At 41.7% G+C, this 24,461-nt stretch overlaps 1 protein-coding gene across 4 annotated transcripts in view; it reads right to left on the bottom strand.

Moving 5' to 3' along the window:
* Positions 1 to 24,461, bottom strand: part of TMEM131L (transmembrane 131 like) — a 171,047-nt gene that overhangs the window by 61,323 nt on the left and 85,263 nt on the right. For all 4 annotated transcript variants that reach the window (XM_045055764.1, XM_023252754.2, XM_045055763.1 and 1 more), the window contains exons 6-9: positions 23,450 to 23,566; positions 21,990 to 22,100; positions 1,578 to 1,655; positions 1,217 to 1,370 (exon numbers count right to left, since the gene is read on the bottom strand). In XM_045055764.1, coding sequence (XP_044911699.1) covers positions 1,217 to 1,370; positions 1,578 to 1,655; positions 21,990 to 22,100; positions 23,450 to 23,566 — 460 coding nt within the window. The remainder of the gene's footprint in view (positions 1 to 1,216; positions 1,371 to 1,577; positions 1,656 to 21,989; positions 22,101 to 23,449; positions 23,567 to 24,461) is intronic.

Genomic DNA, 24,461 nt, shown 5'->3' on the forward strand with positions numbered 1-24,461 from the left:
ATCTCAAAACATCACCTTCCTTTCAACCTTCACTCACAGAAGTGCTCCCCATGGGACAGGGTCTTCTCTACATTGATGTCTATCTGGCCATTCTGAGAATCACCAAAAACTAGGAAGCCGAAGACAGGACAGCTCTCCTGCTGAAGAACCATCACTATTACAGCCAATTCTGAGGGCTGGAAAGTAGATGATGTTTGACCATAAAATTACACTTTGGTACGAATTCTTTCTCTGGATATGTATACGGTATGTGTTTATGTACACGTGGTACATGTGTATGTATGTGTCCATATATAAATGTACATACACATACATATATATACATACAGACACATATACCAGAATAGCCTTGCTAACCAATGGATAACAGCAAACTCTACATTGTAAATGTCAAAAATCACCTAATATGTGTTGCCTACAAAAGTTCTTAGAAACTGAAGCTGATGAACTAGGTAATTCCTGGTACACAGGACATACATTTTCAAAGACAAAATTCATAACAATGAACACTACAATTCACACTCTCTTAACTTGTCCGGCATCCGGGAACAATTGGCACCCAGTCAGCTATTAAAAATACAACACGGCATGATTTCTTTAACTGAGCTTCTGCAGATCAGTAACACTGGGACAAGAGACACAAAACTTCCCAAACACTTTGTGAATATTTATATTAGATTGTTGTGCCTGCCCATTTAACTTGTTTCCTATCTCAGAATGCAAAAAAAAAAAAAAAAAAAAAAAATCATCCCAAGAAAACTAAAAAGTGGTTTGCAGTTGCCACTTAATTTACTCCAAAATAATATAGCCTTATTAGCAGTTGCAGATTGAGAACCAGTCACTGTTAATCTCTTAATAACGAACGCAAAGCCTCGTTGTCTTGCATTGCAATGATACAGCCTACAAGTAAATGCTTTAAGAATGGTGATGCAGGGGTGCCTGGGTGGCTCAGTTGGTTAAGCATCTGACTTCGGCTCAGGTCATGTTCTCGCAGTTTGTGAGTTCAAGCCCTATGTCAGGCTCTGTGCTGACAGCTTAGAGCCTGGAACCTGCTTAGGATTCTGTGTCTCCCTCTCTCTCTGCCCACCCCTGCTCACACTCTTTCTCGCTCTCTCTCTCAAAAATAAGTACTAAAAAAATAAAATAAAACAAAAAAATGGTGATGCAGGTTAATCAAGATATACTATAATAAAAATGTTAAAAGATTCCACCTTACCTGAGGTCTCAGATTTATCTGTGGCTACATAAATTATAGAAAGATGATCTAACAAATCTTGTGTGTTTTCTTCAAACTCTTTTGAGGAGTTTTCCATGGTTACGATTATGCTCATTTGTAGCCGTAAAACATCGTCAGATTCCATATAACAACTCTGAGATTGGAGGGATGGAAAGAACAAAAGAAAAACTCAAAAAAAAAAAAAAATCATCCAAACTTTGTGATTTCAAATTTTAGAAAAAGAAAAGCACTTATGATAAGGTCATGTGTATTTCTGAAAACATAATGTGTCATGTTATTTTTGATTTCCAAGCCAAAGGCAAGAAAGGAAGGATGAGAAGAGTGAATTTTTAAATTTTACCTTTAATTGCTGACACACTTTATTACGTAAACTGCATTCCAGTTGTACTTGCAAGAGGCTAGTATTAGTGGTTTCTGCCTAAAAGAAGAAAAAAGGGGAGAAAAAAAACTTAAAAAGAGGCAAAGAGTTCAATCTTGTATTCATAGTAAACAATCTATCATTTATTCAGAACATTCATTCACTTAATAAATATTTGAGTATCTGCTAAATGCTGGGTACTATCCTAGTAGCTGGAAATAAACATGAATAAGACAGAAAAGCCTGTCACCAAGCTCACATTCTAATGGAAATCATAAGCTCTCCCTTGGGCAACATGAAAATTCCTATTATGGCAATAAGGAGATAAATATGTTCTAAATATACACAGGAACACTGTAGTTTGGCATTTCTTATACTTTCTGAACATTCTGTTTCAACACAGGAATCTTTTATTTCAAAGTAGGTTCACCCAGCAATAGCCAATTAACTGTTCTTCCGTCTGCCTTCCGTTAATAGAATGTTAGAAGTTGTGGCAAAACAGTTAAGAGATGTCTAAAATTGAAACGGGCTATCATTATCATTTTTAAAATGTGAAAGAGCTATGCATGGAAGAGACGAAAATAAATGAAAAGAATGCAAAATTTCATCAAGTTCAAAGATCTCAACAGCCACATGGAATGATAATCGACATATCTTTTAAGATAAGGAAATGCACACTCTGATTCAGAAATACAGTCATTTGGGGGGAAGGGGGGAGCTGCAGACAGTGAGCACACAGGGAAGTCAGGTAGTGCAGCGTGTAAATCCAAAACCCATCAACTATGACAGCTCCTCTTTTGTTCAGCTTGATGTGTCTGGCATAGTGATTATAAAATAAAAAGGCACTCGGCCTGGCAGCCACAGTCACGATGGCAGGAAATCTCAGTAAGGCAAGGAGGCATTCCCCAAATCCTTGGCGGACTTGATTGCGGGTAAGCGTTTATTCACTCCAGGAAGACTTAATATTAAGTAGAAAGAACCACCATGATTGTGTTTAATTTATTAGATTTATTAAGAATTACCTAAGCACACTATATTAAAAACACATTTTTAACTACTACAATTTTCATTCAGCAATGAAAGTACCAAAAAAGGAATAAGACACATTTTAAAATGCAGTAAAGATAGTGGAGTTTAATCAAGATGGGGCGCCTGGGTGGCTCAGTCAGTTAAGCTTCCAACTTCAGCCCAGGTCATGATCTCATAGTTTGTGAGTTCAAGCCCCTCATCGCACTCACTGCTGTCAGCACAGAACCCACTTTGGATCCTCTATCCCCAGCTCTCTCTGACCTTCCCCCACTTCCCCTTCCTCTTGCCCCCGCATCCCAGGGGCTCATTCTCTCTCTCTCTCTCTCTCTCTCTCTCTCTCTCTCTCAAATAGACATTAAAAAAAAAAAAAATCTTTAAAGAAGATTAACCAAGCTTGAAATAGGACCAAACATTAACCAAAGACTATTCTAAAAAGCAACTGCTAATTGGGGTGCTGGGTGGCTCAGTTGGTTAAGCATCCAACTTTGGCTCAGGTCAACAATCTCACGGCTCATGAGTTCGAGCTCCTCATCAGGCTCTGTGCTAACAGCTCAGAGCCTAGAGCGTGCTTCAGATTCTGTATCTCCCTCTCTCTCTGCCCCTCTCCTGCCCACGCTCTGTCTCTCTCTCTAATAAACATTTACAAAATTTTTTAATTAAAAAAATAAAAAGCAACTGCTAGTATCTGCTAGACTTCAACAGAATAATACCATTTGTAAATGGAGCCTAAAATCTTAAGGAAGAATTAGATGACTGAATTTGTCTTTCTGCAAACAAGTCCCACCATATCACAGACATAAGAAGAAAAAGCCCACTACTCTCTGAAATTGCTTTAACCAAAGTTATAAATGTCCTCCTCACATCCAAATCCAATAGGCCCTTCCCATTTTGCCTAATGCTTCTGCCAATTTAACCCCATTAACCACTGGTGCTTCTCTTGGTTTTGCTCCTTCCTCTTTGCGTCATCCTTTGTGGCTCTTCCCCCTCTCCACTTAAGATGTTAGAGTTATTAGGGATTCTTCCTTTTGCCCTCTTCACTCTCTCTAGGGAAGCTCTGTAACACACCAAAGCTGCCTGCACTTCTCTCTCCACACACCCACGTCCAGCCAATGGCTGGGCATCCACCCGAATGCTCACGCTCACCAAGACAGCTATGCTTGGTGCGCACGTCGTCCTGGAACCACTATTCATACAGTTATTTAAGCCAGAAACCTGCACACCAACTTCAGCTTCTCACCTACCCTTCTCAAACAAACCCATAACCACCAAGTAATACTGATCACAACTCCTCAGGAACCCTTGAATCCATTCACTTTCCTTCATTACTATATCCTGGAGATCGGGGGTCAGCAAACCATGCCCATGGGCCAACACTGCCTGTGTTTATAAACAAAGCTTTATTGGAACACAACCATGCTCATTCCTTTGTGTATTGTGTACGGCTGCTTTCATGCTAGCATCTGAAGAGAGGAGTACTTGCAACGGAGATCACATGGCCTGGAAAGTCAAAATATACTCTCCGAGCCTTTACAGAAAAAGTTGAGGAATGCTTGCCCTAGTGGGAAGGAGAAGGAGAGGGAGGGAGAGAGACAGGTAGGCTAGTCTCCCTGTGTCCACCTGTCCTCTCCATTCCAGTCTCCACACTGCATCAAAAGTGAGTTACTCATCAGGCTCTGGGCTGATGGCTCAGAGCCTGGAGCCTGTTTCCGATTCTGTGTCTCCCTCTCTCTCTGCCCCTCCCCCGTTCATGCTCTGTCTCTCTCTGTCCCAAAAAAATAAATAAAACGTTGAAAAAAAAAATTTAAAAAAAAAGTGAGTTACCAATATGCAAATCAGGTGATGCCACTAGCTGCTTAAAACCCTCGAAGACCAAATCCTTTACTGTGGCTTCAACACTCAGATACCTGCCTAGTCTTCATCCACCTCCTTATTTATGCTCCAGCCTCACTGGTCTACTTTCTGCTCCGTTTTGCCTTGAACCTCTAAATGTGTTGTTTTGCTGTAAACTCAAATCCCCAATCCCCCCTCCCTCTACCTACCTAAACCTAATTCATCCTTCAGGTCCAGCTTACACACCCCCTTCACAAGGGTTTTCCCTGCCCCCACAGCTGGGGTAACTGCCCATTACTCACACCCACAGCACCTTTTCCCTGACCTTCCTTAACAGTCCTCATTATAATGTAACAACTTGCTCAAGGTCTGTCTTCCTCAGAAGATCGTAAGCCCCTTGCCCGATGCTGTTACCTCAATGCCTACCACTTAATGCGCACTCAATATGCAATTAGTGAATGAAGACAAGTGGGCACACAGCCACAGACGCTTTAAAAAAGCAAGCTTGCATAAAATAAACTAAAAATAATAAACAGTGGCTCTAAAATAAAAAAATATACCAACTCCTGCCACTTGATGTGTACTTATGCTCTAAAACTTTCAACAACAACAAACAAACAAAAGTTTAAAGAAAACCCATATCAACACATTTTCAACATATGCATTTATAATAGTTATGTTTTTTGAAAATTTACAGCACTTTACCTATAGGTGTTAACCTGACAAGGCAATCCTCTTCCCTAAAATATTTCTTCAAATGTTGAGATGTTACAAGTTCAAAATTATAATTTTTTAACGTCTATTTGTTTATTTTGAGAGAGTGTGTGTGAAAGGGGGAAGGGCACAGAGAGAGGGAGACAGAGGCTGTCAGCACAGAGCATGATGTGGAGCTCAAACCCATGAATCATGAAATCATGACCTGAGCTGAAGTCGGATGCTTAACTAAGCCACCCAAGCGCCCCCAAAATTATGATCTTTAAACACGATTAACAATCCAACTTGCACAGTGATTTGATGTAATATAAAGCCTACTATTTTGACATTTTTGGTAAGCTTATAGATGGATGAATTTATAATTTACCAATCTTAAGTAAGATTCCTCTCTTAGCTGGAAGCCTAACAAGAATAAACTACTTTATTATTTTCATTTGTTGCAGAACATATTTCAGAATCCCACAAGGGGGCGTCCTAGCACCTCCACACTGTCCTGAAGTGCTCCAGGTTTTCTCAAAGAACAATTTAAACATTCATGTCTTTAACCAAAGAACAAAACTACTGCAATCTTGACTTTAAAAAGTAAACCATAACCAAAACAGGAGCCACCTGAGGCACACACACACACACACACACACACACACACACACACACACACACACCTGGGATTGAATTCTCTCTGAAAGGGCCCCAACTGAGCACACTTGTTATGACAGTGGGACATCCCTTTAACCAAGAGTGTGCAGAGCAGATTATAAAAGGAGAACAGAAGCCTACTTCTCTACTTTTCAACACCCCCCCCCATTACTTTAACAAATTAGGTCATGAATTTTATAGCTAAAAACTAAAAACAATTTTTCAGTGCTTTCCACGTGAAGTATATGGTATCATTCCCTTTCAGAAGATGAGGGAAAACGTGGTTTGGAAGGGTTAAATGACTTATCAAAGGTCCTAACAGTAGCTAATGGAAAACCAGGAAAAAAAAATAGCAGGTCCTTTAACACAAGTCAAGTTTTTTCTAAGTAAATCAGAACAGACCAAGTCTACTCCTAAATTTAAAAACCAAAAAGTTCTTCACCATGGAAACAAGTATTAGAACACCATTCCCAGAGATAATGCAACATTCAAGAAAATAGCCACCAGGGTGGGGCGCCTGGGTGGCTCAGTTAAGCGACTCACTCTTGGTTTTGGCTCAGGTCATGGTTTAACGGTTCATGCGAAGGAGCCCTGCATCAGGCTCTGCGCTGACAGCATGGAGCCTGCTTGGGATTCTCTCCCTCTCTCTCTGTCCCTCCCCCTGCCCCTCTTGCTCTGTCTCTCAAAATAAATAAATAAACTTTAAAAAAGGGAAAAGAAAATAGCAGCGTTTAAAAAAAAAAACCCTTTTGTAATGGCTTATATTCCCATGCTTTTGTGTTATAAGTCTAGTTAACTGAATCTAAGAGAGAAAAAAATCACCTAGTTCTCTACCTGCTAAGAAACTCATCTTTGTGCATCAGGCCAGGGCACAGTGTGATTTGGGGGAATTGTGTACAGGTAAAGCGGAAAGAAAAGTATAGATTTCAAGTCCTATCATTTTAGAGAACTTAAAAAAAATTTTTTTAATGTTTTATTTATTTTTGAGAGAGACACACACAGACACACACAGACACACAGACACACACAGACACAGACACACACACACACACACACACACACACACACACACACACACAGAGTGTGAGAAGGGGAGGGGCAGAGAGAGAGGGACAAGAATCCAAAGCAGGGTTCAGGCTCTGAGCCGTTAGCCCAGAGCCCAATGCAGGGCTCGAACCCACAAACGGTGAGATCATGACCTGAGCCAAAGTTGGATCCCCAACCGACTGAGCCACCCAGTCCATGCTGGAGGACTTTTATTTTTAACAAGAAGAAACCAATATCCTAAGAAAAGTATATGAGAATCTATAATATATTAATCCAGACAGAATGAACAAGAGCCTTAAAATTATGTAACATTCTCAGCAATGACCACACACAAAAACCTTTCATTTAAGGAAAATAACTCATGAAATAGAAAAATATTAGATAAAATCCAATACTAGGTCCCATTTTTCTCCCCTTCCACAGTTTTGAATGCTAAATTTTAAAGGTCCTTATACAGGTAAATTTCTCATGCCAACACACGTATCAGTAGGAAGGCAGATTCTGTATATGCCACGTGACCACGCCAGACAGTGGCCCACACACACAGTGCTAGGTCCAATACAGTCTACGCAGCAAATGATTTTGCATAAAACAGGCACTTTCTTGGATCTCTTCCACACAACACCCATGCTCTATAACCAAACTCCTAATTTAGTGTTTCCTGCACGACGGAGAGGCTCAGCTGAGTTATTAGTCAGCACTGTATGGTTGCTTTTACCCTTAAACAGCAATTGTGCTTCAACCCTCCCCATAACCGCTACCCTTCTATTCCTCAGATATTTAACCACTGAAACAAAATTCACCTATGTTGCCAGACCCACTGGCTAAAATATTTGTAAAAACCTAGGAACTTGCTGAAATTAGTTTTCTGTTTAAGGGAAGAGCATTTTTCCTTATCCGCATCTTTTTAGAAAAGGCTTTACACTTAACTAAATTCGAGATGAAACCCCAGCCACAAAACCTTAGGGACATCCCCTACCCTGCCTAAGACTCTGTCTCCTCTTCAACGGAGGAGTTAATGAATTCAAACGGAGTTAATGAATTCACAGCCACGTTATGAGCCCTAAATGAGATACATATGCCAATCACTGGGCATCAGTAAACCTTCAACAAGGAGCGTTATTGTTTTTACTTGTTCATTCACAATTGATGCATTAAATTAGCAAAATTCCACAATAAATAACTTAAATGCTCCTGGGAAGCATTTTCCCCCACATCAAAGCTGTAAGAGGGGAAACTCCTCTTCCACACTCCTTTGGTTTCTAAGAGAAGAGGTTTTTGTTTTTGTTTTTTCTTAAACGCTTCAAATTCTTTTTGTCTTATTTCACATTTGGTTCAGAACCCCCCAAAAAGAGAGAAGAGCCATTTATTGCCGACAGCTTTCCACCCTCCTGAAATGTGCCAGAAACCCTGAAAGACAGACAAAAAGCAATTTGGAGAACAAGTTAACACTTAGATATTGAGACTTTTTGTTGGACCAAGTGACAGTGGCCTGTATTGTGCAACACCTTGGCTTTTGCACTTGGATCGCAGATTTTTAACTGTTACGAGCTGGGCTGGCAGTCTCGGGAGAGCCTTGTGGGATTTTCACCTTGGTAGGTCATGGAGCATACGGTGACTTGATCCAAAGGCAAGCAGCTATTTTTATACGGCTGGATGTTGCCGGACCTTAAGCAAATGGCAAGTGGGTCCTGAAGGCCTGACCCAGACCTTGATCCTGAGCCCAGGCTCGGCAAAAGTTCAGCCTTTGTGATGCAGGCTGCTGAGCTTGACCTTGAGCAATGTGGGCACAGTTTTTACTTAAATAGTCATAGCCATGGCAAAGATTAGCCAAGGCTCTAAAAGAAAGGGTGCTGCAGTGGAAAATAGTATGGACGTTCCTCAAAAAATTGAACACGTACTTACACTACGATCCACCAATTCTACTTCTAGGTACATCCCCAAAAGTGATAGGAGGGATTCAAACAGGTATCTGTACACCCAAATTCATAGCAGTATTATATACAGTAGTCAAAAGTGGAAGCAACCCAAAATCCATCGATGGATGAATGAATAAATAAAACATGGTACAGCCATGCAATGGAATGCTGTTCAGTCTTAAAAGGGAAGGAAATTCTGACACACATATGACAATATGGATGAACCCTGAAAATGTGATAACAAAGTGAAATAAGCCAGACACTAAAAGGCAAATATTCTGTGATTCCACTTACATGAAGGAGCCTAGAACAGAAGCAGAAATAATAATGGTAATCAGGGGCTGAGAGGAGAGGTTAACAGGAGAGTTACTATGTACTGTGAGTAAGAGTTTCAGTTTGAAAGATGAAAACACTCTGGACATGGATGGTGGTAATGGCTGCACAAAAACGTGAATTTACTGAACACCAGTCAATTGTACAATTAAAATGGTATCTTATGGTGTGCACACTTTACCACTAGGAAAGGGAAGGGAAAGAGAAGGGAGAAGGAAAAAGGAAAAGGAAAAGATGTCCCAGTCAGGGCTCTCTCTCCTCAAAATAGAGCTTCTAGAACACCATCTGCTTTTATAACCAGATCTTGAAGAAACTGTTGGGTCCAACTCCAGGCAGGCAGTACAGACGGGTTGTTTGGAATTCTGTTCCTTTTTATGTATTATCTTCATGGCTATGAGTTGGAACTATGAAAAGTCTAGTTTAAATTCATGTGGGCTGGTCCACAGACTCAAAAGTTCCTCCCCAACTCACTGGCTCTAGATTTATTAATCATTTAAACGCTAACTGCTGTTTTAGATTTTCAAGATCCAAAATGACAGATATACAGATGGGTGGCAGATTTTATAAATAAAGAAGCAACAAGGTGGGGTGCCTGGGTGCTCAGTTGGTTAAGGGTCTGACTCTTGGTTTTAGCTCAGGTCATGATCTCCTGGTTCCTGGGTTCGAGCCCTGCACCAGGCTGTGCACTGACAGTGCGGAGCCTGCTTGGGAATCCCTGTCTCCCCCTCTCTGTGCCCCTCTCCGGCATTCTCTCTCTCTCTCAAAAATAAACTTTAAAAAAAGAAGAAGAAGAAGAAGCAACAAGGGTATTCTCATTAAGGAGCTATGTTCTTATCTTGGGTTGAGTCAGAGAAGCAATTTGACAGAATTATTGCATGCACAAAGAAGGCAACCACTAAGGTCCGTCCTTGGAACAATCCGGTTCACTCTGGAAATCAAAGAGGTGCTAGAAGGTTAGGGAAACATGGTTTAGTCTTCCCATCAGAGCAAGATGAACAAAAAATAAAACAGAAAAGGCAGATTAATGAAGCAAGAGGAAGAGAGGGCTCCCCTTAAAAGGAAGACTAACCTCTTAGGGAACAACCAGAGAGAACGTGAATGAGAAACGAGAAGGTACAGCCTTCTCTTGGGTACAGCCCAAGAGACATACAGAGAGATGGAGACAGCCTGGTATGTAACTGAAATAAGGGAGATAGATCTTTGTGCTTATTGGAGCTTAAAAATATATATAATGAAAGAATAAAAGCAAGATGTTAGCAGACTAGAATTGTTCCCCACAAAGGAATCAGGATTTGGTTATAGGAGGTATGGAGAAATGCACTTCTAAAGCCAGGATCAGAATCCATAGTAAGAGCAACTGAGGACTGAAATAGCTATACCCAGGGTTACACAGTCCTGGACAGGTTCGGGGGAGGGGGGGGGGCACTGGGGGCAAGCAGGAATATCAGAGAAAAATGCCCAGAGCATATTAGGTGGAGACAGTTACTGCCCATACCCTGGGGGAGCATTTTGAGAAGTTCATGGAAGTAGGACTCAATCTAAAGGCACAGCAAAAAGAGGAAACTCATTAAACAGGAACCAGGCCAGACTATCAAGACAGACTGACCCCAGGCCTGATTTAGATGTTGGTCTGATAGGTGAGCATCTCCTATGGAAGACCATCCAATGCAGGGAAGAGAAGTTGTGTTTGAACAACAGATGCTTTCAGCAGACTCAGAACTTACTGATTTTATCTCTTTCCTTTAGGAGAACTCACAAGAAAATATCTAGGGAAACATCTAAAGAAAAAAAACAATCTAGATCAAAAAGTGAAAGAAAAAGGAAAAGGAACGAACCAATTCCTGAAAACAGTAGCAACTTTGCAGGTGTTAGAGAAAGAAAGAGAGCAAGAAAAGAAGCTGGTTAAATGGCGAGAAACTCAACTGAGCCTTCCTGAGAGCAAGAGGGGACAGGAAAAGCATATCCTGGAGGCAGAGCCCACAAGTGCAGAGAAAGAAGGGGCACACTCACAACCTGGAGGCCATGGTGAGCGGCTCCCGGCCAACATGCTGTCCCCACTAGGCCCCGAGCTTCCCAAATGTCAACAGCAGCTCCCCTCCAAGAACCTGAAAACAATGCCCCACTTGATGTAGGTGGGGCTAAAAGGGAAAGCCTTCTCGAAGAAGTAGGTCCCAGAAGCCTCAGTGAATCCACAGTAAGAGGCAATGGAAACAACTGTGTACACAGATCTCAATGCCCCTGCCCGGGCACCGTGGACACTCCATCCCTCAATAGGGTGTCCATGCCAGTCAGCACAGGAGTGCCAGAAACAAGGGCTTCCCGCAGAAAGAACAAAGACACACCTGTGACTGGCTGCGACCAGTGCCAAGTCCCAACTCTGAGGGGAGACCAGAGCGCCTCAGGGGCAACTTCCTGAGAGAGGAATCCACAGGCTGCCGCCTTAGCCTCCTGACAAGCAATCTCTCCCCACGGAGTTTAAATGCAAGGTCTGAGAATCAAAACAACTGGCATAAACTAAAGCCAAAACCAAGGTGATGCTCTCCATCATCCATCCCTCCTTTCGGCAAAAATGAAGTACTGGGAACAATTCTGCTTAGAATCAGTCCCTTGAGGGCTGGGATGCGAGGCACGTTTTCCAAACCCAGTGGATGTATGGTTGATAATCTGATATTCCTGCGTGTCTTAAGATTCTAGACTCAAGCAAGGCTCAAGAGAGACTCGATATTATTTCTAAAGATATTTTTTATCTTTAAGTAATCCCTACACCTAATGTAGGGCTCGAACTCACAACCCCAAAATCAAGAGTCACATGCACTATGGACTGAGCCAGTCAGGCGCCCCGAGAGACTTAATATTAAATTAATGTAACTTGTGAAACTCCAGGGAAGCCGCACACATCCTAGCGAGAGTGAGCCCCAGCTGCACACAGGCATGGACAACCTCTCTGGCGAAGACCAAATGAGTAAGAAATTGGGGAGGGCTTCAAATTCTTTTAATGTTAACTCACAAGCCAAGATAATTTGATATGGGACTATAGCCTTGAACTTTCACGTCTTGCCAGAGGACTGGATTTCTGAATTTAAAAAATTTCCAAGAGTTTCACAATAGGAGAGGGTTTATATTCAAAACTTTATTTTTACAGTTAATTGGTGAATACATTTTAGTTAGGTGCCAGGTACCAATTCTAAGCACTTTATATGCATGAATTTAGTCAATAGCTACAGCCATCCTATGAAGTAGTGCTATTATTATTTATCTTATAGATAAACTGAGACACAAAGAGGTTAGGTAATTTGACCAAGGTCACTCAGACATGACCAAGATTTTTACCCAGGTGGTCAGAATTCACTTTCTTATTCACTCTACCATGCATCTCTATGATGGGGCATCCTTTATGACTGGTATTTTTTTTTTTATTGGAGTAGCTTTACTCTGTTATTTGAGCCCACTGCAAAAGCTCTGATAAGCTGTATTGGATATCATACTTGAAAAGAATTTGGAATGGGAAACAGATGGGGACATGAACTCTCAACCTTGACTCTAGTATGGCTTTGGAAAAGATTATTAATGAATTATTCTAATCTGTCTCAGAGCTTTCTAGGGGCAAACTCAACAATGCTCCCCAACAGGCTGAGGATAATCAAAGAAATGGGGGTTTGGGTCCAGTGGGAGGAGGAACAGGCTAAGGAAAGTGGGAACACAGTTGCCAGAAGCCTGCTGATCTCCTTGTCAGGGGAAGGGGGGACTCAGGCTTAATAAAAGGCAAGCCCAATGAGTCAAGGGTATAAAAAACTGAGGAATGTTACAAGGAAAGGATTCTCTTTTCCTAACTTCACTTGTCCTTTGGCCCCAAGTCTTCCTCTCCCCTTATAGGTAGGGGAGGGTTGCTTGTCAGTGGGCCACAGACCATGATGCTGTGCTGTAGACAGTGAGGAGAAAGATAGGGGCTCTTTCTCTCTACTCTGGAGAAGGGTGTCTGTCCTTCAGACTCAAACTCCCCTTCTGATGGGCGGCTCCACAATCTACTCGAGGGGACAGGGAATTAGTAACTGGCTCTCTGACCTCAGCTGATACATGAGAATGTGGCTCATCAGCAATATGAAGGTGGCATTTTGGTTCCCTAACTCCTGATTCTTATACATACATTAGTTCAGAACCATATGTTATTTATTGGGCATCTTCATATACCCCAACAAAAGTTTCTAGAACAGAGTATAATGAAAGTCTGAAAGAAGTAAAAAAAGATTCATATCTTACAACTTCTTAAATAACTGAGGTTATAGTTTCTTTTTAAGATCATTTATTCAAGTATCAAACATTTATTCACTGTACGTTATGTGGCCAGACTGCCAGGTGGTAAGAAAACAAATGTTGGCTAAGACAGGATTCCTGCACTTAAGGAGCTTATAATATTAGCAAAGGAAATGCATAAAAACAAAAGCTTCTAAATACTGTGTTTGCGATGCTAGGGATCTCTCATTTTCAGTAAAGAGCTAGCCAATTCTCCTGGAAGGCAGAAAAGACACAAGGTAATAATAACTGAGTTAAAGGAGGGACCAGGAAACTGATCAAGAACACTGTTCTCTCCTGCTAAGACAGTAGAGATTTTAAGGAAGCAACGGGGGAAGACAGACGGAAGGGGACTGCCTGCCCTGCAGGACACAGAAGAGAAACACCCGCCCCCCCACACACGTAGGTATTCTTCTCTCTAGACTTTCCCATGCTTCCTCCCTTCCTTCCACTCACCAGCTCCCACCCCCAACCCCTCCGGTCTCGGCTTCCCAAGTTCCCATCCCCTTGAATCATTCTCATTGGAATGAGATGAAAAAGAGAAAAATGTACAAACTTTAGCAATTTCCTTGCTTTTAAAAGCCACATTCGGAGGTAGGTAGGTAGAGGAAAATTAAGTAATGGCACATATTTACCTAACATATAGTAATAGCTTTCCAGAGTCTGACAGTCTATCATTTTTATGTAAAAAAAAAAAAAAAATCAAACTTTTATCAGGCAAAGAAATGGTATTAAATATATTGTTGATGTCACACGGATCTGTAGGAATTCTCAGCTGTCACACTCAGAAAATCTCTTTCTTTCATTTAACTAATGATGGAAGTCCATCAAGAAAATAGGACAGCTTCAGAGGTTAAAGAACCTTTCCCTATTCTCTGTTTTCCATCTCCAAATCCTAGGCGAGACTCTCGTACCTTATTTGTTAGTGAGAAATGTGCCCCCTTCTTTTCTGTCAAACTGTGGTTGCAAAAACTTTCCTTGGTCCTCTCCCTATACTGATTTTACAGCTTCCCTTCCAGATTGCCACACTTAATTGACAGGGATCAGCACCTCAGCAGCCAAGAAAGAAGCAGGAAAACAACTTAGGGCACCTTCTCCCAGGCTGGCAGGAACCAGGCTCCACACAGACCTGGGGCCACAGCCCTTGCCTGACACCTGTCCCGGGCGGGCAGGCAGGCACAGGGGCCTGATGTCACCACTCCAAAAGCGAAGGCTGTGCCAGTCTCAAAAGGTTAGGAACTCCTGGTCTGAAATGCATTAGGTATCACGCAGCACACCCAGAAATAATCTCTCCTTTACTCAATCCAGCAACATTATGCTGTGATGGGAAGGGGAACCCTTCATTGTATACATGCACACTCAGGAAATACACTGAAAGGAAATGACAAAACATTTTTTAATGTTTTTGTTTGTTTTTATTTTTGAGACAGAAAGATACACAGAGTGTGAGCAGGGGAGGGAGGGAGCTGTCAGCACGAAGCCCAAGGTGGGGGTCGAGATCATGACCTGAGCCAAAGCTGGACACTGAACCAACTGAGCCACCCAGGTGCCCACTAGGATATGACAAAATATTAATCCTAGTTACCTTTGCCGAGTGTGACTGTAGTCTTGGGGCTTATTTCTAATTTTTCGCTTCTCTGGTTTCCCATGTTATGTTCTGATTACATAATAATTTCTGTATAATCACAATCTCACTTTTAGATAATGTGATAATATGGTATCATGTTAGGACACACACACTTTTATTTGGTGGGACTGTGTGTCATGTGTTTTCCTCTAACTTCAAAACTTATCTGGGTTTCCCACACTGCCTTATCATTTTATTTTTAACAATAGACATTATTTTATAATGATTCTAATACCAATAACTAAGTTCCTGTAAATCTCTGAGACGAGCCTATCGTGATAGTGAGCCTCTATGCCAGATCCTGAGATGATGCCAATTTCTAACATTGTTTTGCCCAAATAAACCGCTGAAACACTCCTCAAATCTCAACAGTCTGGAACCAAAATAGCACTGTAAAAAAACATAAAAGATAAAAACTCTCACTTTTTCATAAGCCTAGCACAACTGTATTTATGTATTCTATCCCACCATGTATTTTATAGTTACATTCACCAACTATAACCTAGCTTATATTCTACTATTCCCTTGTCAGACAAAGCATCAGAATTATAACTTGGAAGAACTACTTAACAGTCTACATGTTGATATAATCACATTCATCAAATCCTCTTTCTACTGTCGAGCCTTTAAGCGGTCTCCATTGTTCTTCTGCCATTATAAACATGTAGCCAAACCCCACATCTTATTTGCCATTTATCTCTCATGGAACATGAGTTACTAAGTCTACAGATGTGGAAGTCATCGCGACACTGAACTATACGTGGCGCAAATCCCTCGGCAGAGCGCGCTGGCACTGCCCATCCCAGCTCAGCTCTCGGCCTCCACCAGGTAACTTAAACTCTACGTCCATCCTACAGTTTCTAAAATAAGGATATTACCACCTGCCCTAGTAGTAAATCTGGTGAAGGTCAAAGTGGCTGATGTGGTGAAAAGGGGAAGTTATGCAAATCTTCCATGTTACGACAGGTAGATACGCTATGTGGGGATCTCGACTCAGATGCCCACTGACTCACCTATTTATTAAAAACTGTGGGGGCCTCAATGTACTAAACACTAAGCTGATGTTGAGATTATAAAAATGAAAAAGAAACAGGCCCATGGAAGAGAGCCTCATGGAGGACGACACAGGATGACACCAAACGTTCAAGCAGGGGTCTGAACCACATGCCAGGGGGACTGGAACACAGACTTGCCCAGGGCCCAGGGGAGGCTGCGGAGGAGCTGATACCTGAACCAGGTCTCAGAGGAGGGAGCGAGAAGGACAATGAGGGTTAGAAGGGGGTGAAAGCCTATGAAGGAAAGGCAGTATGTAAAAAGGGATGGCCCGTTTCAACAGCGAGCAGTTTTGGAGGCCAGAGTGGAGAAGAGAAGGGCAGGACGTCTGAGGCTGGACAGGAGGCTGGAGCAGGTGTCGAGGGCCTCATATGCCAAGCTCCGGGGCTCGGGCTTTATGCTGAAACCAACAGGGGCCCAGCTAGTACAGAGACCAGGGAAGCACTGAACAGCTTTGTCTGGGAGGACATGAGAGCAGCAGTGTGACACATGGAGCAGAGAATGACTGGGACAATAACCCGGGGGTCAAATAATGACAAGACTGCAACAAAAGCAGAGGAACCTCAGACTTTTACTCAGACCCACTGCAACAGTGACCCACTGCTAGGAGCCCTCGCTTCATAAAGGGCCAAACAAATGAAAAAGAAGGGCCAGATGAAAAGGTTGAAAAAGAAAAAAGCAGACACACATGGGCAGCAGAGAGGCGAAAGGTATACCCTCCTCCCCACTGAACCTAGTGGCTGTTACAACACATCACCAAAAATCTAGATAGAAAAGAAATCACACACACACTCTTGTTTCCAGCAGAAGAAAGGGAGCCATTCAATCCGATTCAACTGAGCAGGAAAAACGCAAAAGTCAGATACCAATGGGTAAAGACACAAATAAAACGGACCAAAATGAGCCCAAAGTGCAAAAAAAATGAGATAACATAACAATGATTATTGGCACCCTCGTTTATCCCATGAGATGGAGCTAAGGAAGCAAGTGAAAGCAAAGCTGACAATATCTTAATTTCTGCCCAAACCTTCTCACTCTCTAGCGTTCTAGCAGACCCACCTTCCAGCTCCCAACTGAACCAGAGTACCTCCCAAACCCTCTATCCCGTTTTGAGGGAAGCTGAACTCAACACTCACCTCAGATGATGGGTTCTTGACCGAAAAACAGAAAGAAGGAAAAACAGAAGAGCAAACTGAAGACATTTCTTTCTGAGAAAGCATAGCTGGCAATTATGGCCACTTAAACACAACACAAACACATATATGTATGAAGTTTAAATGCAAAAATATTATAGTCAGGGGCGCCTGGGTGGTTCAGTTGGTTAAGTATCTGACTCTCAGTTTTGGCTCAGGTCATGATCTCGTGGTTTGGGAGTTCGAGCTCCGCACTGGGCTCTGTGCTGACAGTGCAAAGCCTGCGTGGGATTCTCTCTCCCTCTCTCTCTGCCCCTCCCTGCTTTCTCTCTCTCTCAAAATAACTAAATGAACATCTTTTAAAAATGGGACTACTAGATACCCACACACAGAAGAATGAATTAGGATCCCCAGCTCACACTATACACTAAAATGTCAAAATGCATCATAGACCTAAATGTAAGAGATAACTATAAAACTCTTTGAAGAAAACAAAGAGGTAAATCTTGGTAACTGTGGACTTTTCAGATAGGACACTGAAAGCATAAGTGACAAAGGAAAAAACAGGCAAAACTGAAGTTCATCAAAACCGAACACTTTTGTACTTTAAACAACACCATCAAGAAAATGAAAAAACCAACACAGAATGAGAGAAGTATTTGCAAATCATGTACTTGATAAAGGCCTAGTATCAGAATATATAAAGAACATTTACATCTCAACAAGGACAAAACAAAATCCAATTTTAAGGTGGGCAAAAGACTTGAATAGACATCTCTCCAAAAAAGATATACAAGTGACCAATAAGCACATTGAAAAGATGCTCAACATCATTAGTCATCAGGAAAATGCAAACCAAACACCTAAGCTATCACTTCGCATCCACTAGGATGCTCTTAAAAAGCAAAAAACATAAAATAAGTTTTGGTAAAGCTGTAGAAAAACTGGAATCCTCATATATTGCTGGTGAGACTGTAAAATGATACAACCACTTTTTGACAGTTACTCAAAATGTTAAACACATAATTACCATATGACCACAAAAGTCCACTCCTATGTACACACCCAAGAGAACAGTAAACATATGTCCACATGAACTTGTACAAAAATGTTCACTGCAACAGTTTTGATAATAGCCAAAAAGTGGAAACAAATCAAATTCCTGCCAATTGGTAAATGATGAAACAAAGTATGGTATGTCCATACAATGGTTCACTAGTATAGGGTAATAAAAAAGAATAAAAGACTGATATGCGCTATGACATGAATGAAGCTTAAAAACATTAAGTGAAAGAAGCCAATCATGAAAGATCACACATTTCATTTATATGAAACATCCAGAAGAGACAAATCTATAGAGACAGAAAACTTAGGGGTGGTTGCCAGGAACTGCGGCCGTGGAAATGTTCTAAAATTAGACTACGGGGGTGGCTGCACAATTCTTGAATATACTAAAAACTGCCGAATGGATCAAGTCTGTGGTATGTGAGTTATAGCTCAATAAAGCTGTTAAAAAATAAATTAAAATGCAAAAAAAAAAAAAAAAAAAAAACAACAGAACAAAGAACCCCTGAAACTGCTCCCATGGGGAGAGCTACAGACGTCCCTCCAGCCGGAACTTCATCTGACCAGTGTTCACTGAGCGCCTCTGCCGGAGGCCCTGGGCTAGGTGTAGGGGACCCTGTGGAGAGCAACAGCAGACAGTCTCTGCTTCCACGGGGCTGCAATTTCACGGAGGGAAGGAAAGGGTGGCTGAGTAATGGGGATAAGCGTTCTAAGTGGGAAGAACACAGTTGTACGACAGTCCATCCAGGGACCTGAAGTAGGATGGGGAGAGATGGCAAGACTCTCTGAAGAAGTGGAGCTTGAGCTGAAACAGAAAGGATGAAATCAGGGCTACTCCAGAGGACAGTTGGGGCGGGGGAATCTGAGGAAACCGCAGGCACAAAGGACGTGTGGAGGAGTGAAAACGGCATGGGTGAGCAAGCAGAGGAAGCAAGCAGAGGAAGACCACATGACGGTAGAGAAACAGCAGCCAGACCATGCAAGGCCTTAGAGCCACACTAAGAACCTGGTTTAAATCCTGAGACCTGCAGGAATACACTGAAAGGTGTTAAGCAGATGACTAGTGTGGTCCAACTTGCATTTTAGGAAAAGAGACTTTTGAAAGGGCCAGACTAGATGCTGGCAGATCCGTTAAGGGGCCACTGGAGTAGACTGGGAAAGAGATGATGACAGCCTGGATGCAGGAAAACAGGCAGCAGGCATCACGGTCAGCAGATAAGATCCGCCAGGTACAATGCATATAACGTGCAAGCTCCCCTCATAGCAAGGTCTCTCACAGGCCTCGTAGAGAGGCCTGCATGGTCATTGCCTCTTTCCCTTAATTCTCTGTATCCTTAAATTAACCCCTACTAAGATATGTGAACACCTGTCTCTGTTTCAATACTTTTATCACCACTAATACAGCATCTGGCATTCAAAGCTTCCAGTCTCAGTAACCAGAGAAACCTGGCCATTCTCAGCCACCCCCTTTGCTGAAGGACGGCCCTGAGATAAGGCTAAATACGTTCAGCAGGAAAAACCCATGCTATCAGCATATGCAAGTTACACTTACCCTAGCCCTTTCAACCCCTTACAAAAATGCAAGTCAGTTCAGATCATTTTTATGCTAGAAACTGTTCAATACAAGGGCACTTGAGTGGCTCAGTTGGTTACAGTCAGACTCATTTTCGGCTCAGGTCATGATCTCACCATGCAAGAGTTCAAGCCCCACATCGGGCTCTGCACTGCCTGCTTGAGATATTCTCTCTCTCTCTCTTTCTCTCTGCCTTCCCCTGTTTGCTCTCTCTCTCTGAAAAGAAATAAACTTAAAAAAAAAAGTTCAATACATCCCCATTGGTCTTAGGATTTAAACCAAATCCAAATGTACAAACTAAAAGATATCTTCCTTGGGGCGCCTGGGTGGCGCAGTCGGTTAAGCGTCCGACTTCAGCCAGGTCACGATCTCGCGGTCCGTGAGTTCGAGCCCCGCGTCAGGCTCTGGGCTGATGGCTCAGAGCCTGGAGCCTGTTTCCGATTCTGTGTGTGTCTCCCTCTCTCTCTGCCCCTCTCCCATTCATGCTCTGTCTCTCTCTGTCCCAAAAATAAATAAACGTTGAAAAAAAAAATTTAAAAGATATCTTCCTTAAAATCCTGGGAGGAAAGGCTATTCAGTTTTATCAAAGTAAAAATAGTACCAAAAATTCCCAAGAATTATCTAAGTGATGACAAATCTCCCAGACATTACATTACAGGTAAATTAGTTTTATTTGTCTTCCCACTGGAATGTAAGCTCCAGGAAGATGGAAATACTAAACCAGTGCCTGCCCACAGCAGAGGAAGACTACTGAATGAAGGAAAGCCCCAGGCACTACTGGGACTGACACAAAGTTCTAAGCAATATTCTTTATTCACTAATCAGAAAGAAAGGGTCAGTAAGGTGATACACTGGTTCAAGACTTTTCTTGGAGCGCCTGGGTGGCTCAGTGGGTTAAGCGTCTGACTTCGGCTCAGGTCACTATCTCATGGTTCATGAGTTTGAGCCCCAGGTTGGGCTCTGTGCTGACAGCTCAGAGCCTAGAGCCGACTTCGGATTCTGTGTCTCCCTCTCTCTCTGCCCTTCCCCTGCTCATGCTCTGTCTCTCTCTCTCTCTCTCTCTCTCTCTCTCTCTCTCTCTCTCAAAAAAACAAACATATATATAAAAAAAAGGAATTTTCTCAATTTCAAAAGTTAGCCATAGTTACAAGGAAATAAGTCAAAGGGGAAAAGTGGTCAAACTTATACACTATAAATGAAATGCATATTAAAACAACATTAAGGTATCATTACCGCTGACCCTTGAATACCATGGGTTGAACTGTGCAGGTCCACTGATATGCAAATTTCTTCAATAAATAGAGAACGGTACTGTAAATGTATTTCTCTTCCTTATGATTTTCTTAGTAACATTTTTCCTAGCTTACTTTATTGTAAGAATACAGTATATAATACATACAACACAGAATACGTGTTAATCAACTATTTATGTTATCTGTAGGGCTTCCAGTTAACAGCAGGCTGCCAGCAGTTAAGTTTCTGGGGAGTCAAAAGTTATACACAGATTTTGAACTGCATTGAGGGTTGATACTCATAGCCTCTGCACTGCTCAAGGGTCATCTGGATATACACTCTAAAACATCAAAAACATTTCTTTCCACTGAGCCACACTCAAGAAAGGCTAGGACTAGGGAGAGGGGAAGATAGTAAGACATTCCTGAAAAAATATCATTACTAGTGACCATAGCAGTCTGTCTTCTTGAAAAGCAACCCGGCAATATTTAACAAGCTCTATAAAATGGTTCATGGTCTTGAACTACAGACACTCTCTTTACAAAATATATCCTGAGGAGACGGGTAATCCAAAAAGGAAATAAAAAAACTTATAAAACATGTACATGGACTAATGGTAGTAATAATGAAAAACTGGAAACACTTCAAATGATCAAAAACAAGATAAAGCCAACTATGACAAAGCAACACTATGGACTATACAGCCTTTCAAAAGAAGAACATGGATTCCACTGACACAACATCAGGATGTTTTCAAAAAGTGGAAAATAGTAAAATCCCAATTCTAAAAGCTGGTGAGTTTAACATCTCTAGCAATTCTATATAAAAAGGGCTGTGAAAGATACATAACTTTAGAAGACTACAAAGTTTGGCATTTGCTAGAATTCAAAATAAATCCACCATTAAAATTACCTGGGTTTGTGAAAGCTGAATGCTCTGAACCTGTGGGAGCAGAAAATAAGCATTTGGTAGCTGTTTTGCAGACCCTTCTGTAGAGATTCTTCGAGTGCCAATTCCAGAAACCTTCAGAAAAAAAAGAAGTTAATTACTCCTCTATTTGTTTTGAAACATATTTGCCGTAATGTTAAAATACCTTTCCAAAGGCAATCTGTATTCACCACCTTGACCTTTAACACGGTATTAATCCAGGGGCACCCAGGTGGCTCAGTTGGTTAAGCGCCCGACTTCAGCACAGGTCATGATCTCACGGTTCGTGAGTTCAAGCCCTGCATTGGGCTCTGTGCTGACAGCTCAGAGCCTGACGCCTGCTTCAGACTCTGTGTCTCCCTCTCTCCACCCCTCCCCTGCTTGTACGCGCGCTCTCTCTCTCTCTCTCTCTCTCTCTCTCTCTCTCTCAAAAATAAATAAATAAATAAATTGCTTAAAGACTGTATTAATCCTTGGGGCACCTGGGTGGCTCAGTCGGTTAAGTGTCCAACTTCGGCTCAGGTCATGATCTCACGGTCCATGAGTTCAAGCCCCGCGTCAGGCTCTGTGCTGACAGCTCAGAGCCTGGGGCCTGCTTCAGATTCTTTGTCTCCCTCTCTCTCTGACCCTCCCCCGTTCATGCTCTGTCTCAAAAATAAATAAACATTAAAAAATAAAATTTAAAGACTGTATTAATCCAGTTACTATATTTATCTCCGTCTACAAAAGAAAGTAACAAAAGTTGCTACATTTAAGCTCAATGTTCCTCACTGTAGCAAAGCTTTTCAGATATAGACAATTTTTCCATTAGGGAAACAAGTGTTAAATGGAATCCAATAATAAATAATAATGAAAATGACAGATCTTGGCTTGATGCTACGTCGTATGAAATAAGTCACAGATACCACTTAAGATAAAGATTCCTAACTACTTTTGTGAACAACGACGAAAAGATTCTTCACTCTCCATCCCTGGTGCCTTGATATCAATAGTAAGCTCCCTGAGAACTGGCCCCAAACATGCAATCCTTGTCCCCTGATCAGAAATATTCCCGAGCCTAGAAGGGACGAAGGCAAAATCAGTAGAGACTGCCTTTATAGCTCCTCCCTCTGGACTGCTCATAAGGTGAGGGCAGAGAGTTCTGAAAGTACACTCTATTTTATAACAGAAACAGAATACGGTAGACTTCTGTGTTTTGTTCCAGTGTCCTTCAGAGATTCATGGTGAGAGTTACAGCTCTGTACTCTGAGCCGAAGACAGTCCCATGTGTGTGGCATGGGATGCAGAAGAAGGGTGAAAGCTGGTGAGTTTAACATCACTAACGATCTTATATTCTAGTAACATAAGCCAGGTGGCAACATTTCCAAAAGTCTTTTACAAAACATCCAAACCCCTTTGTTAAATCAACAACAAAATCATGGGACAAGAGGGAAAAACTTACTTACATGATACGGAAGGACTCCATACGAGGAGGTATTAATAAATAAAGAACTTTCAATGCTTCCTTCTTCAGTAGGTAAGAAAATAATTCTGAAGGACGTTTTCCCCATTGCTGGAATTACCTGAAAGAAAGGTACCAAATTAGCCATTGGGAATGGCCCTCTTTAAAAGATGTCTTTCAGAGACTTTCTTTTTGACAATTTCTGTTAACAGATGTCTGCATATCTGTACCCTTGATTCAGAAGTATCATGAATCCTTAGGAATCCCCCAAATGGAACAAAATCCAACAATCTAAGAAGGTATCGAAGGACATACCACAGACTTACAGCAAGGCAGCTGCCGAGTGCTTTCACTTTGGACTGGGAACCCTGTGCCCTCACATCCTTCCTTTTCCCTCCTCTTCTGCACCCATGTGTGTTCAACGGCCTTTATCGAACACAGTTCTAACCTTACTTAAGTAGAAGGAGCCACCGATGTACAAACCTGGCAATACCTAATAAAAATCGGAAGCTGCATTTATCTGGGCAATCATAAACAGAATAGTGGACTTCCTCTTACACCATTTCCTTGGTCTTATATTTAAAAGAAAAAAAGTATATCAGGTAGACATCAGTACACTAAATAAACAAATAAATAAATAAAACCCACCAATGATTGGGATCTTCAAAGACCACTGAAATCTACACTACTAGAAGACCAGGGTCTGGAGCGCTCTGTTACGGTGCGAATTACCTTTATAAGGAGCCATTCACTCCCCCCTACTCCTACACTTAGAAAGGAGTCCAATGCTAGTCAGTGTGCCAGGCAAAGAGACCATGACTATAAAACTTGTATTAATTACTAAATGCTTCAGCATTTGTAGTCATTTCAAGACACATAATACTATATTTCTTTAACCATGAAAAAGTCCTATTAAATACACAAACATTATACTTTGTTTGGACTCTAAACTTTTTTTTCCATGTTTTTTTTCCATGTAGATACCAAGAGCCACCAAAATTATGAACAACTGAAAA

The sequence above is a fragment of the Felis catus genome, chromosome B1, assembly GCF_018350175.1.
Source record: "Felis catus isolate Fca126 chromosome B1, F.catus_Fca126_mat1.0, whole genome shotgun sequence".
Classification (NCBI taxonomy): domain Eukaryota; kingdom Metazoa; phylum Chordata; class Mammalia; order Carnivora; family Felidae; genus Felis; species Felis catus.